Source organism: Phoenix dactylifera, chromosome 2 (assembly GCF_051530095.1).
Source record: "Phoenix dactylifera cultivar Ajwa chromosome 2, Ajwa_hap1_PhDact_Kaust_v1.1, whole genome shotgun sequence".
In the NCBI taxonomy this organism is placed as follows: domain Eukaryota; kingdom Viridiplantae; phylum Streptophyta; class Magnoliopsida; order Arecales; family Arecaceae; genus Phoenix; species Phoenix dactylifera.
The window spans coordinates 13,700,447-13,713,539 of NC_143191.1; the positions used below are offsets into that span (position 1 = coordinate 13,700,447).

General features: G+C 33.3%; 1 protein-coding gene across 1 annotated transcript; it reads left to right on the forward strand.

Moving 5' to 3' along the window:
• The first annotated feature begins 8,457 nt into the window (after positions 1 to 8,457).
• Positions 8,458 to 10,983, forward strand: LOC103722104 (nicotinamidase 1-like). The gene is made up of 5 exons (XM_008812544.5): positions 8,458 to 8,674; positions 9,283 to 9,466; positions 9,697 to 9,830; positions 10,001 to 10,186; positions 10,601 to 10,983. Exons 1-5 carry the CDS (start codon positions 8,513 to 8,515, stop codon positions 10,715 to 10,717), a joined length of 783 nt encoding a protein of 260 aa, XP_008810766.3. The 5' UTR covers positions 8,458 to 8,512; the 3' UTR covers positions 10,718 to 10,983.
• Positions 10,984 to 13,093: the final 2,110 nt, after the last annotated feature.

The window sequence follows — 13,093 nt, forward strand, 5'->3', positions numbered from 1 at the left end:
GCCAAAAGAATTATGCCAAGAGCTTACCTTGTCTTTTAATTTAAACATTAAATATTTATGTTTGAGATTATTTTTTTAACTAGTTATCAAGAATTTCTTGTCTATTTTATTTAAAGTTAACTCAAGCCCTACCAATTATTATAGTTATAAAATGGTAAGACTATGGATCAAGTATTGGTTGAAAATAGATTAGGTCTAGGTAAAAGGGTCTCGTGTAACACAGTATAAAGAATGATGAAAAGATGAATAATTGGTACATATGAGACTTCACTAGAAAAACAGAAAAAATATTTGTTTACGTACATACCCTTCTCAATAGTGAAATTTACATGAATATTCTTCCAAAATTGATATTTGCATGTATATCCTCATAAAATACTTGTTTTATATATATACTTTTTTTTGTGCATATGTACCCATGCCATCTAATGTTATTAAAAAATTAAGTTGTTTAAAATTGAAATGATGAAAGTACCCTTAATGGGTAAACATACAAAAAGAAATATTTATATGGAAATACATGTAAATAGCAAGTTTAAAGGGTATTTATGCAATTTTACATATTTAAGAGGGTATACACAAAAAAAAATCTTAGATTAAAAAAAAAACTTAGATTTTTTCATAAATACCCTCCTAAATATTGCAATTTGTATGAGTATCCTCCCAAATTAATATTTACATATATGCTCTCACAAAACACTATTTTTGTATGAATATCCTTGACATTGTGATTTAACTGATGTGATTAGCCAAAATCACATTTATTTAAATTAAAAATTAATTAAAATTATGAAATAATCTTTTTACCTATGAAGCCTTTAAAAAGTTAACGGGTCTTGTGGGAAACTAATATTGCTATCTTCTTTGAGAAATTTTCTAATCTCTCTCGATCCCTCTCTTTCACTCCTCCGTTCGAAATCAAAACCATTTCCTCGACTTCTTTCTTCACATAGGTAGCCCTTCTCCCTCTTTTTCATTCGTTGGAGTTCTCGCCACCAGAATCTGAGTTCTTCTCATTGCCACCGAAGTTCTCCCTTTATTATATCCTTTTTGATATAAAGATGGAAAGGTCCTACCTTTAGCTTTATAAATTATTTAAAGAAAAGTATTGTGAGAGATTTGCCATATTTATCTTTTAGTATATGAAATTTGCAATATTTATCTTTTAGAGCTAAAAAAATTTTCATGTGCAAGCTTGGGGCTGATTTAGAATTGCTGTGACAATATGGGTCCCATATACTAAATCTTTTTTCTTCTAGAAATTCGAAGCTCAAAGAAAAGTAGCTTAAGGCACACAACATAAGGGGTGACCTTCTACCATGAGGCTGTGGAGGTTGTTGATAAGTCGGAAGGATTTTGAAGTCTTTCAATAATTTTGCTTGGAGATGATTGATGTTATTCTTTCACCTATGAGCAAAGCAATAGCAAAGAAGCTTGATCATTGCAATCTATTGTGTGCCTTTAAGAGATTCTAATCTCTTTCTATATTCTAATAAATGTTCTCATATATGTATCTATAATAATAGATATTACAAGTTATATTTCAATGAAATAAGATATAGTGGTTATTATAAATAAAGAATTTGTATAATAAAGTAAAATAATCTCATGATTTGTAAAAGAACTTCTATAACTCTTTTTATTATCTAATTATTGAATCAATCTTTTTCTTGAGCAATATTATTACAGAAAACATTGAAGAACAGACACTAGACTAAACTCTGAGTATTAAAACAAGATGAAATAGATAAAAATAAAAATAAATTTTTTTTGCATGTAAACCCTCCTAAATATGTGAAATTGCATGAATATCTTCACAAAGTTTTTATTTGCATGTATAGCCTTATAAATATTTTTTTTGCATGACTATCTATTGAAGATATTTCAGTCATTTTTAATTTTAAATCGTTAATTTTTTAACGGCATTAGATGATGTGGGCACATATGTAAGAAAAAAAGAAGAAAAATGGATATACACGCAAAACAAGTGTTTTATAAGAATATACATGCAAATATCAATGTTGGAAGGATATCCATGCAAATTTTAATATTAGGAGGATATGTATGCAAAAAACCCCCAAAAAACTTTTCTTTGTAATCTAAGACTTCAATATTGCAGTCTAGCTTTGCATGAACAATTTCAAAAGTTTCTACTATATGCAGTAGATATATAACCTACGGAAAAGTGGGCTAATTCAAACAATCTTGCTTGCACAATGTAAAGAGCCACTTGCTTATCTCTTCATCGAATTAAATTAGCCAAAGGTGTGCGTTCATGAGCCCATGCTAAAGTTTCAATCAATTCCTTCCAATATCCACGCCAGAAAATTAAGAACATAAATCTAGTAACCCAAAGAAGATGTCCAAATAAGAACATCCACACTGATACCGATAAAGTATTCATACCAAAAGGGTTATATCCATTGATAAGTTGTGAAGAGTTTAACCATAGAAAATCTCTTGACCATCCTATCAAATAAGTGGAGGATTCATTAAATTGTAAAACGTTGCCCTGCCATAATGTGATGTGTTTCCAATGCCAATAAAAAGTAACCCATCCAATGGTATTTAACATTCGGAAAACTGCCAAATAAAATGCATCCTAAGCAAAAATATCACAAGTACCGCCGCGTCCTAGGCCGTCACAAGAAAAACTATAATCAAAATTCTTTGTATCTAGCATTAACTTGGAACCATGTGCATCTAAGCACCTTTTACTAAATTTAATGTAGTTGTATGCCAACCTAGAGAAATAGCATGATGAACCAAGAAATCTCCAGGGCTTATTGTTAAAAAAAGGGAATTATTATTCTCATTAACAGTATTCAACCAGCCATGTAACCATATGCTTTGACCAGCATTAAATGCTGGACCATTCGTTGAAGATAAGAGTACATCGAACCCATATGAAGTCTTACCAGGAGCGGATTTTATCCATTGGGCAAATATGCATTTGATCAAGATTTGTTTTTTTGGAGTACCAAAAGCGAGCATAACGTCGTTATGGATATAAAGGCCCAAGGTATGGAACCCGAGAAACAGGCCGGCCCAACTTAAATGAGATTTGGTAGCTTCTTTATGGTCTAATGTTTTTTCCAATACATTATCCTTATTCTACTCTGGATTGTAATCTCTAATAAAGAATATAGCTCCATGAGTAAAGGCTCATGTCATGATGAACCCTGCATATATTGGTGATGAGTAGTAAAGTATTGTGCTATAAATGCATCAGCAAGTAAAGAGTACATGTGTTGAGCTACTGAGAAAGTAAACCCTAAAGATGCTAGAGTAAGGCTTTTTCAGAAAGCTGTTTCAGCTTTTGCAGAAAACTGAAAACAGCTTTTGGGGAGAAGCTCCAATTTGGAGCTCTCCAAAAACGCTGTTTTCAGCTTTGTCGGAAAGTTATTTTTTGGACCAAAATACCTCCATTTAAGTTATACTTTTTTCTCCCAAAACCCTCATCCCGCCTCTTTCTCTCTCACCCATCCTCTCCCTCTCTCTCTTTATCTTCTTCTTCCTCTCAACGCCGCCGCCTCTGTTCCTTCTTACTCTTTTTTTTTTTTTTTTGGAGCTCGTGGCTACCCACGGTGGCAGCCACCATGCCGGCCACCGCCCATGGCCAGTGACCCCTCTATATTTCAATAAAATAAAATAATAAATAAATAAAATAAAAAGATAAAAAAATAATGAGTGAGTGGCAAATAATCTGATCTAAATAAATAAATAAATAAATATATTAGTAATTATTTAACCAATTTTATCACCTAGCTAGAAAATTTGTTAGAGAGATAAATGATCATTAGAAGGATGAAAAATTTATTTACACTAATAATTATAATATTTTATATATTTATTATTGTATTATACTATAAATACAATATTATATTACATTATATCATAAAACATTGATATGTTATGTTAAATAATTTAATATTATATTGAATTATTATTCTATAATACATAATGTTATAATACTATATTATAATAATATTATATTACATTACATTAATATTATACTATATCATATATTTATATATTAATACATATTATATTTTATTATGCTCTGTTATATAATATTGGTAATGTCCTTTATGGTCATTTTGTCACACAAAAGTATTTTCTTAGTTTGTTTACCAAATACATGTTAAAGTGCTACAACACTTTAGAAATGTAGTTACCAAACGGCAAACAGCTTTTTATAAATGCTCTGCTTCAAATAGCTCTACTTCCAACAGCTTTACTTCCAAAAGCTCTATTACTAACAGTTCCCCCAAACAGGACCTAAGACCTAATTGAAAATGAATCGAATAATTGATTGTGTCATAAAGACCCTTATGCCCACGTCCTAATCAACCGCTAGAGGAATATGTGTTTCTAAAAGATCTTTGATACTGTATTCAATTTCGAAGTTAGTTCTATACATATGACCAGCAACGAGAAAAATAAATGCAATAGCTAAATGATGATGAGCAATATCGGTCGACCATAAACTTTGCGTTTGAGGATGGAATTCCCCTAGAAGTGTTAAACTGGCAGTTCCGGCTCCTTGAAAAGTACCAACTACATGACTACTCGAATAAAAATTTTGAGCATAAAGATTTCATTGACCCGTAAAAAGTCGTCCAACCCTTGACGATACGATAATGAGGCCCCGTTTGGGGGAGCTTTTGGAGAGCAAAAAATACTTTTTGGCTCTCGAAAATCACTTTTAGATGAAATAGGGATATTTGGTAAAAAAAAATCGGAAAACTATTTTAGCTTTTCCAGAAAGCTAAAAACAGCTTTTCGGAAAAAGCTCTATTTTAAAGCTTACCAAAAAAGCACTTTTAAGACTTGTCGGAAAGCTATTTTTTTGACCAAAATATCTATGATAAAATATAACAATTATATAAAATATCCCTTTAATAATTCTTTAACCAATTTTATCACCTAGCTAGAAAATTTGTTATATTATAAAAAATTAATTTATGCTAATAAGTATAATATTTTATATCTTTATTATTGTATTATACTATAAATATATATTATATTACATTATATCATAATACATTGATATGTTATGTTAAAAAATTTAATATTATATGAAATTATTATGCTATAGTATACAATATTATATTACTATATTATAATAATATTCTATTATATTACAGTAATATTATACTATATTATATATTTATGTATTAATACATATTATATTTTATTATGCTCTATTGTATAATACTATGCAGTATCCTTTATAGTCATTTAATCATACTAAAAGTACTTTCTCAGTTTGTTTACCAAACACATGTTAAAGTGGCGCGACACTTTTCTCAGGAGCTAGATCAGTTCCCGATGAACAAGTCAAAATTGCCTCAAAAAAAGTGGATGGAATTGGACCTAAAAAAGTATGCCACCCTGCCCTGCTGCTTTGTTGGCATTGGCATGATGAGGTGTTGTGAAATGGTTCGATGGACTATTGGAAGATGCACTATTGCAGACGGAAGTCGACAAAAGATCAGATTGTTCGACGATTGGCTGCTTTAGCTTGAGCAATAGCTAGATGAAAGAAGACGAAAGACATATGGGTTGGTTGCTGCGGATTCGCAAGAAATGTAGTTACCAAACAACAAACTTTTTATAAAAGCTCTACTTCAGAAAGCTCTACTTCCAAAATCTTTACTACTAACAGCTCTCTCAAGTGGGGCCTACATCTAAGAAATAATTCTAACCGATGTACTCTCCCTTGAATCCTTGAATAACAATATGAACTAAATGTCCTGCCCAAACCATAAAACTTACTCTAAAAAGTCCTGACAAATGATGATTGAGACGAGATTCGGCATTTTTGAGCCCGAAAACACTTGGTTTCCATTTGGACTATAGATGTAACCAATCCGCTATTAAGGATGTAGTAGAAAGAAATAATAGAAAAAGAGCTCATGTATAAAGATCCTCATTGGTGCGTAATCCGATTATATACCACTACTGATAAATATCGAAATAAGCGATATTCCTTGGGCCGATAGCACCCCTTCAAGTAAAGGCTTCTATACCTGGTTGACCAAAATGAGGATCCCAAATTGCATGAGAAATAGGTCTTACATGTAAAAGGTTCTGTTTCTATGACTCAAAATTTTCTTGCCAAGCTACATGAAATTGATTTCCGGACGTCCACAAAAAGATTATTGCTAACTGCCTAAAATGAGAAGTAAAAATGTTCTGATAAAGTCATTTCTCATTAATATCATCATGACCCTCGAAGTCATTATGCTGTAGCAATACCAAACCAAATACGACGAGTAGTAGGGATCTAAGATAAGCCGAGGCTGCAACTCGAAAATCTTAATGCCATAATGTCTTTCAAATTCTTCTAGCCATTATCCTACTGCAATAATTTCTACTAAAAAGAATGCCTATGTTGTGGCAATTCTACCCAGAATATAATAGGTTACTCTTACAACATGTCCTTGTACAATGCTTAAGGCTCTAGGCTGAGTAGCAAGAGTAACTTTTAATTTGTTATGGGCCCAACTGATGGATTTAATGAGTTCTTGCTAATAACCACGGTCACTGAATTGAAACATTAAACTGAAAACCTAGATAAAATGAGCACCTAAGAAAAAAAACCATATACGGATAATGAAGAACCATAACACTGAATTACTTGAGATGTTTGTGCCCATAAGAAATCTCGGAGTCACCCATTAATAGTAATGGAACTCTATGCAAAGTTTCCTTCTGTGATATGAGTCATCATCCTTTGATCACTTATAAGATCCCAAACATCCAACTGCATTTTTCAACTGAAACGGACGTCGGCATTAGCTTGATAACTTATAATACCTAATTTTCTGACTACGTTGTGCCAGAGAGAATAGCTTGATTTCTCTATTAATATATTCGATTGGCCTTTGCCATTTTTTCATAAAAAACATTAGAGCATAGAAATTATCACATATATTCTTACAAAATAATATATTTATGTACATGTATATATGTATAATGCATATGTGCATGTTTGTATAGGTATGTACATACGTATGTGTGTGTGTGTGTGGGGTATCTTAAAACTGGGTTCAACTTTCGGCATTGTCGTTATTTTTTATGCATCCTTCCAAGTGGTAGTTGCTTTGCATGTCACCTACTTTTAAGAACCCGAGTATCTATGCAATAACATCCATTGATCAGAGAGTTCATAACTCTCCCATCACGGATGTAGGTATATAACTGGCCTAGTGTGATGAAGCCCAAAAGTGGAGACTAAAGGTTAGACATTATACTTGAGGTGTTAATCCCAACTACCAGATATCAAAAAAAAAAAAAAAAGTGGGTAATTTTAATGGCTCATTTGGTTCGCAAGAAAAAAAATAGAAAAAAATAAAAAGATGTGATATATTTAATTGAATTTTTTAAAAAATAAAAAAATAAATTTTCTATATGAACAAGATTTTTATATTTTATAAAAAAAATTATATAAGATATAAGGAAGTCTAATTCGCTGAAAAATAGAATATTTTTTTCTAATAGTGCTAGCTTAAAATAAAATAAAAAATATTTTTTTATTAAAAAATTAAATATATAAAATTAGTTTTAGACATTATATTTAAGTATCAGCTTTGTAACAAAAATAATCTAATAAAAAAATTATTTTCTGAACCAAACGATCCCGGGGAAGTCGACAACGAGAATGACCTTGCACTCTTCATGATTGGATCCTTGCAGGTATTTACGTAATGGTTGGAAAAAATGTGCACAAAAGGGCGGCAAATTTTGTCGGGCCCGGCCAAAGACCCGGCGTCACTTTGAATAGTCTGGATCCAGACAAAGACCTTTTTGTCCCAAATCCAAATCCAAATTTGGATTGCTCTATTTATTTATATTTTTTAAAAAAGAGAAGATCATCACCTATCTTATATACATACCTAGAAGTAAGTATATAGAGATGTACTATCTGTCCCTATTTCTTACCTAAACGTTGGCTGAGCCAACTTGAACAGGTCAAGAGGGCTCAATGCTGCTAAGCACCGGGCTTAATTATAATGGTTAAAGCTTGGTTCTAGAACGCTACTTTGGCAAATGAACATGGTTTAATCTAATTCAGCGGCAGGTCATTGTTATCTGGGTATTAATATAGGAATGCAACATATATGACTGTGAATTAAAATTTGATCATCTCTTCTTTAATTTCACAGAGTCGATACATAAATCGCCCAGCCATGCTTTCTCCTTTCATGGCTTGCAACCATGATTGCAATTTGCAAGTTGGATTCCAACTCATCGAGTGGACCGACAGCAATATCTCACATCAACTGTTTAAATCTTTTGTGTCAGATTTCTCTACTTAGTCAAAAGTAAACATAGATTTACCTTAAAAAAAAAAATCAAGGTTCGGTCGCCGTGTGGTGACGGCATCTCAGCTCTTCCCACGTCTCTCTTATCCGTTCGATGAAATGCGTGGCCCGGTCCCAGCTTCCTTTCTCTATAAATATCTAAAAGCACTCGTGAAATTTTAATTGAACGGCAGAGGGTGATGGGTTCAGAGACGAAGATGGTGGATTTGTTGAAGGCCGAGATACCCTTCGAGCAAGAGGAAAACCTTCTCCTTTTGCCCGAGGTGGAGTCCGGAAAGGCTGTTGGTCTCGTTCTTGTCGACATCCTCAATGGCTTCTGTACCGTTGGAGCTGGCAATCTGGTATACTAATGGAGATGCTTGACGCTTGATGCTTCCTTCTAATTGTTGGTTACAGAAATTACGATTTAAGCTGTTGCCATTAGATTTTTTGCTTGTATAATTTTTTTTCTCTCCCTCTTGTGAAAATTTTTTATTTTTGCGAAATTTAGGAGTTGGATGTTTGATAATTTTGCTGCTAGATTGGAGTCTTTAGATTTGATGTTCCTTCTTTCATAATTAGAACGGCCGGTAGTTAACTTTTCTTCGGATGATTTCTGGGCTCTTTTTGTTGGGTATCTTCGTCTGTTTTGCTTGCTTTTGATGCCAAGGTATTTTGCATTGACTCCTCAAAAGTTGGTGTTCTGAATTGCAAGAAAGAACAAATAGAGAAGCCCAAGTTAGGCTCTTTCTTGGGAATATATATATATATATATATATATATATATATATATATATATATATATATATATATATATATATATATATATATATATATATATATATATATATATAATTAACTATGCTACTAATTTAACATCTGATGGGGTTTATTTGAATTACCAAGTATAGGAAACTTTGTGGCATGATCTAAATTTAGTTTGATGGATTGAGTTGTTGCTCATGTACAGGCACCAACCGAGCCCAACAGACAGATATCGGCGATGGTAGAGGCGGCGGCGAGGCTGTCGAAGGTTTTCTGTGAAAGGAAATGGCCTGTCTTTGTTCTTCTTGATTCCCACCATCCCAACAAGCCTGAACCTCCTTACCCACCTCACTGCCTAATTGGATCAGGTGAAGAAGATTTGGTCCCAGGTACTACTGCTGCTGCTGCTGCTATTACATCTCTCTAGCTCACATAGATATATCAACAACAGAAGATTGAACACTTAAAACAATTACATCAGCAATGGATATAATTGTCGATCGCAAGTATGAAGTAACAACTACTAGTAGATAACCTAGCTGTTACAAGTTTAATACAGTTTTGAATTAGTTGATGGCTTACTTGTAACACTGTGCTTCTGATTTACTGGAAATCTCAGCACTGAAATGGTTGGAGACAGACCCAAGTGTGACAATCAAACGCAAAGATTGCTTCGATGGGTTCATTGGTTCAATGGAGATGGATGGCACTAATGCTTTTGTAGAGTGGGTGAAGACTAATGAAATCAAGATTGTAAGTAAAACCATATCTAGTAGCAAATGATTGGATATTCGTTGGTTGGAGACGGAACAAACTTTTTGCATAGTTATGCTGCTGTCATAATATGTTTTTGTTGTGCAAGTGCTTATATTTAATGTGTTGGGAATGGCAGCTGATCCTAAATAACTAATAACTTGATGCAGGTTTTGGTGGTAGGAATATGCACAGATATCTGTGTTTTAGACTTTGTGTGCTCCACGTTATCTGCTAGAAATATTGGCCTTGTACCACCACTGGAAGATGTTGTGGTTTATTCAGGTGGATGTGCTACCTTCGACTTCCCCATTGATGTTGCTAGAAATGTCAAAGGAACCTTAGCTCATCCACAGGTTTGATATATCATCCTCTGTCAACATTTTCTATATTGCATTTGCCATTGATTTCAGGTCATTTTCTGGGGGGCTCATCACCATCTTTTATAGTTAGAATTCAGTGGTAGCTTGTTTTTAAATGGATGTCAATTAACATAGGATTCACTCTCATATACATTCTCCCTTTATTAATTCAAGCAACCAGACAATCTTCTTTCTTTTAGGCAGAATATCTATAATTATTAGTTAAAACTAATTCTCTTGTCAAGTAGAAAGAAAGAGAATTACTTTATTTACTTGACATAACTGATGAATCAACTATTCTGCCATAATATATAGAATTAGGGACTAAAAGTAGACTTACTTTAGAAAGTTGGTGTCCAATAAATTTTGATTCTTATGCTTTGAACTTTGCTTGTTTCTCTCCTACAGGAATTGATGCATCATGTAGGACTTTACATGGCAAAGGGAAGAGGAGCCAGAATAGTGCAGAAAGTATCTCTTGGCTCCTCAGAGGAACTGAGATCCGGCCATATTCAGCATATTTAAAAGGAACCAAGGAATATGAGACTAGTGAAAAACTTATCATGCTAATGTTCTTGGATGGTTTCGTACATGCAATTGCGAAATAGGCTCTCCTTAATGTATAAAGTGAAAATTATGGTATCCACCAATGATCGCATTATATGGACTAGTCCATGTTCTTCTAGTGTTTGGGATGGTTTCCTCCAATGTCTATGTAATTCCGTTCTTATAGTTCCAAAGCTGCATGGCAATCCTCTAGATGTTTAGTAATATAAGCATTCGGTTTCAAATTGTGGTCTTTTAAAGCTTCTTGTTCTTGAATGGAACTCTGCAAGCCCGAGACTTGCAAGCTATTGCGTATTTCGCTTGCAGAAGGACTAGAGATTGACCATTTCCTTATCATTCCCCTCAAGGCATTTGGCACCTTGGAAAGCTTGTGGAAATAAAGATAGATTGAGTGGCATAAACTGGGAGATATCTTGTTGTCCAAATCCTGAGACAAAGTGAATGACAGGTAGGCATGAAAAGTTTCCTAACAATTGAAAGGTTCTATGTTATCAGGCACTGCCTCCTCTCGGCGAGACTTGATACATGCTGAAGTGATTTCTTACCCTGCACTGTTCTCTCCAAGCAATCACAATTTTTCTATAAAATGGCCTGAATATTAAGTTCTTTTCTTTTCTTTTTTTTCAGAAAAAAAAAAAAACAAAGCAAGATGATGATTAAGTCGACCTTTAATAAATGCAACAGCAACTTCTATCAGCATGAACCAAGTCTGGAAGGTCCTGCAAGCACTATAGTTTTGGGATTTCAACTACAGAGAGAAAGGCAATTATAGTTTTACCAATATAAAGCTAATCTCCATACTACATATTTTAAGAATGCCTACCAAAAGAGGCCGGCTGACTTGAATCCAGAAGCGAAGGGATATGACCACTGAGAAATGCTTGTATATTTGTTATACTATTCTTTTCTTGCTATACTCATTATAATAACAAAAGGAGGCCATTGTTTGTTTGTTTGTTTTTATATTATCACAGTCGTTATATCATAATGGTTATTGTATAATGTTCACATTGTTCGCCTAAATAAAATAATGACTTTTAAATACAAACTTGGTACCTAGATAGTAGCTGAAAAGTAGTAACCTTTAATGCATTGAACATTCATTTTTTGTTAATGACACCATTACTGTCCCTTATTTTTCATTATTATAATGATCTTCTTTTTTTTCTAAATCAACACATAAATTGCTGAGAAAGGCCAATAATGGCATAATTTCCGTTATAGCAAAAGACGGTTCAAGAGGGTCCATTATTTAGGGATATGATGGTGTTAATGAAACCTTGTTCCAAATTCCAGAACGGTGCATCCTGAAACCTTCATACAAAATATCAAAATTGCGCAGATATTACACACACACACACACACACACACATATATATTATTTTTATATATTAATTATGTTAACTAATTATATTTATAATAATAAAATTTTATACTATATGTTTAATGAATACATCAATATCAGGTCTGTTTGGCCAACCTATATTGACCTTTCAACATTGGTCAGGGCCTGGACAAAAAAGAGGTCCGATATCCCGGCTTGGTTGGGCCTAAGCATAAACATCAAGCCTAATTTTTACTGTAGATCCCATCCCGAGCCCGACCCAGCCCGATGTTCGATCAACTCTATTCCATATACAAATTGACTATTTTAATAAAAAAAAGCAAGTTTCTCAATTCTACTGCCACAAAGAATAAAAAAAATGCACAACAATGTGAGAGTGCATACCTTTTCAGTGTGCATGCTATGCAGATCTGCAAGTGCCTTTTGCCTTGACCGCAAATTAAGAGAAATATTATATTTAGTTTAGAACTTTACTACCATTAAATGAAAACAAGTCAAGTAGCATCAGATAACAGATACAATGCATTAGGAAATCAAGTCCAACGATTTCAGCATGGACATGTGCATCAGATAGGAAGCAATTTAATCATGTAAGCATACATATAGTAATATAAGACAGTTCCCTTGTGAATTACCAAATAATATCTATCTCTGTTAAATAGCACAAAAAGTGTATAATGTATGAAACAGATGAGAAAAATGAAAGCGGCATTTGTTAAACAAAAAATACCAACTTAAGTTCTCAGAATTCAAAGTCTTAGAACTTGAAGTTCGAACACTTCTAACACTTAATGCATCCTTGCAACTAAGGTCCACAATCTCGGTACCGGATACCGTATCGGCACCTTATCAATTCGGTACAGTATGGTATGGTACGATATATTTTGTACCGAAATAGCTCTCTAATCAATTTTTCTTAATTTTTATCATAGTACGCCCAAGTACGGACTGGTACGTACCTCGGTACACTTAGGTATAGGTTGGAACTC

Coding starts and splice junctions, on each gene's coding strand:
- LOC103722104 (XM_008812544.5), top strand. CDS start 8,513: ATGGGTTCAGAGACGAAGATGGTGGATTTGTTGAAGGCCGAGATACCC. Junction 8,675..9,282: donor CCGTTGGAGCTGGCAATCTG/GTATACTAATGG, acceptor GCTCATGTACAG/GCACCAACCGAGCCCAACAG. Junction 9,467..9,696: donor TGAAGAAGATTTGGTCCCAG/GTACTACTGCTG, acceptor TGGAAATCTCAG/CACTGAAATGGTTGGAGACA.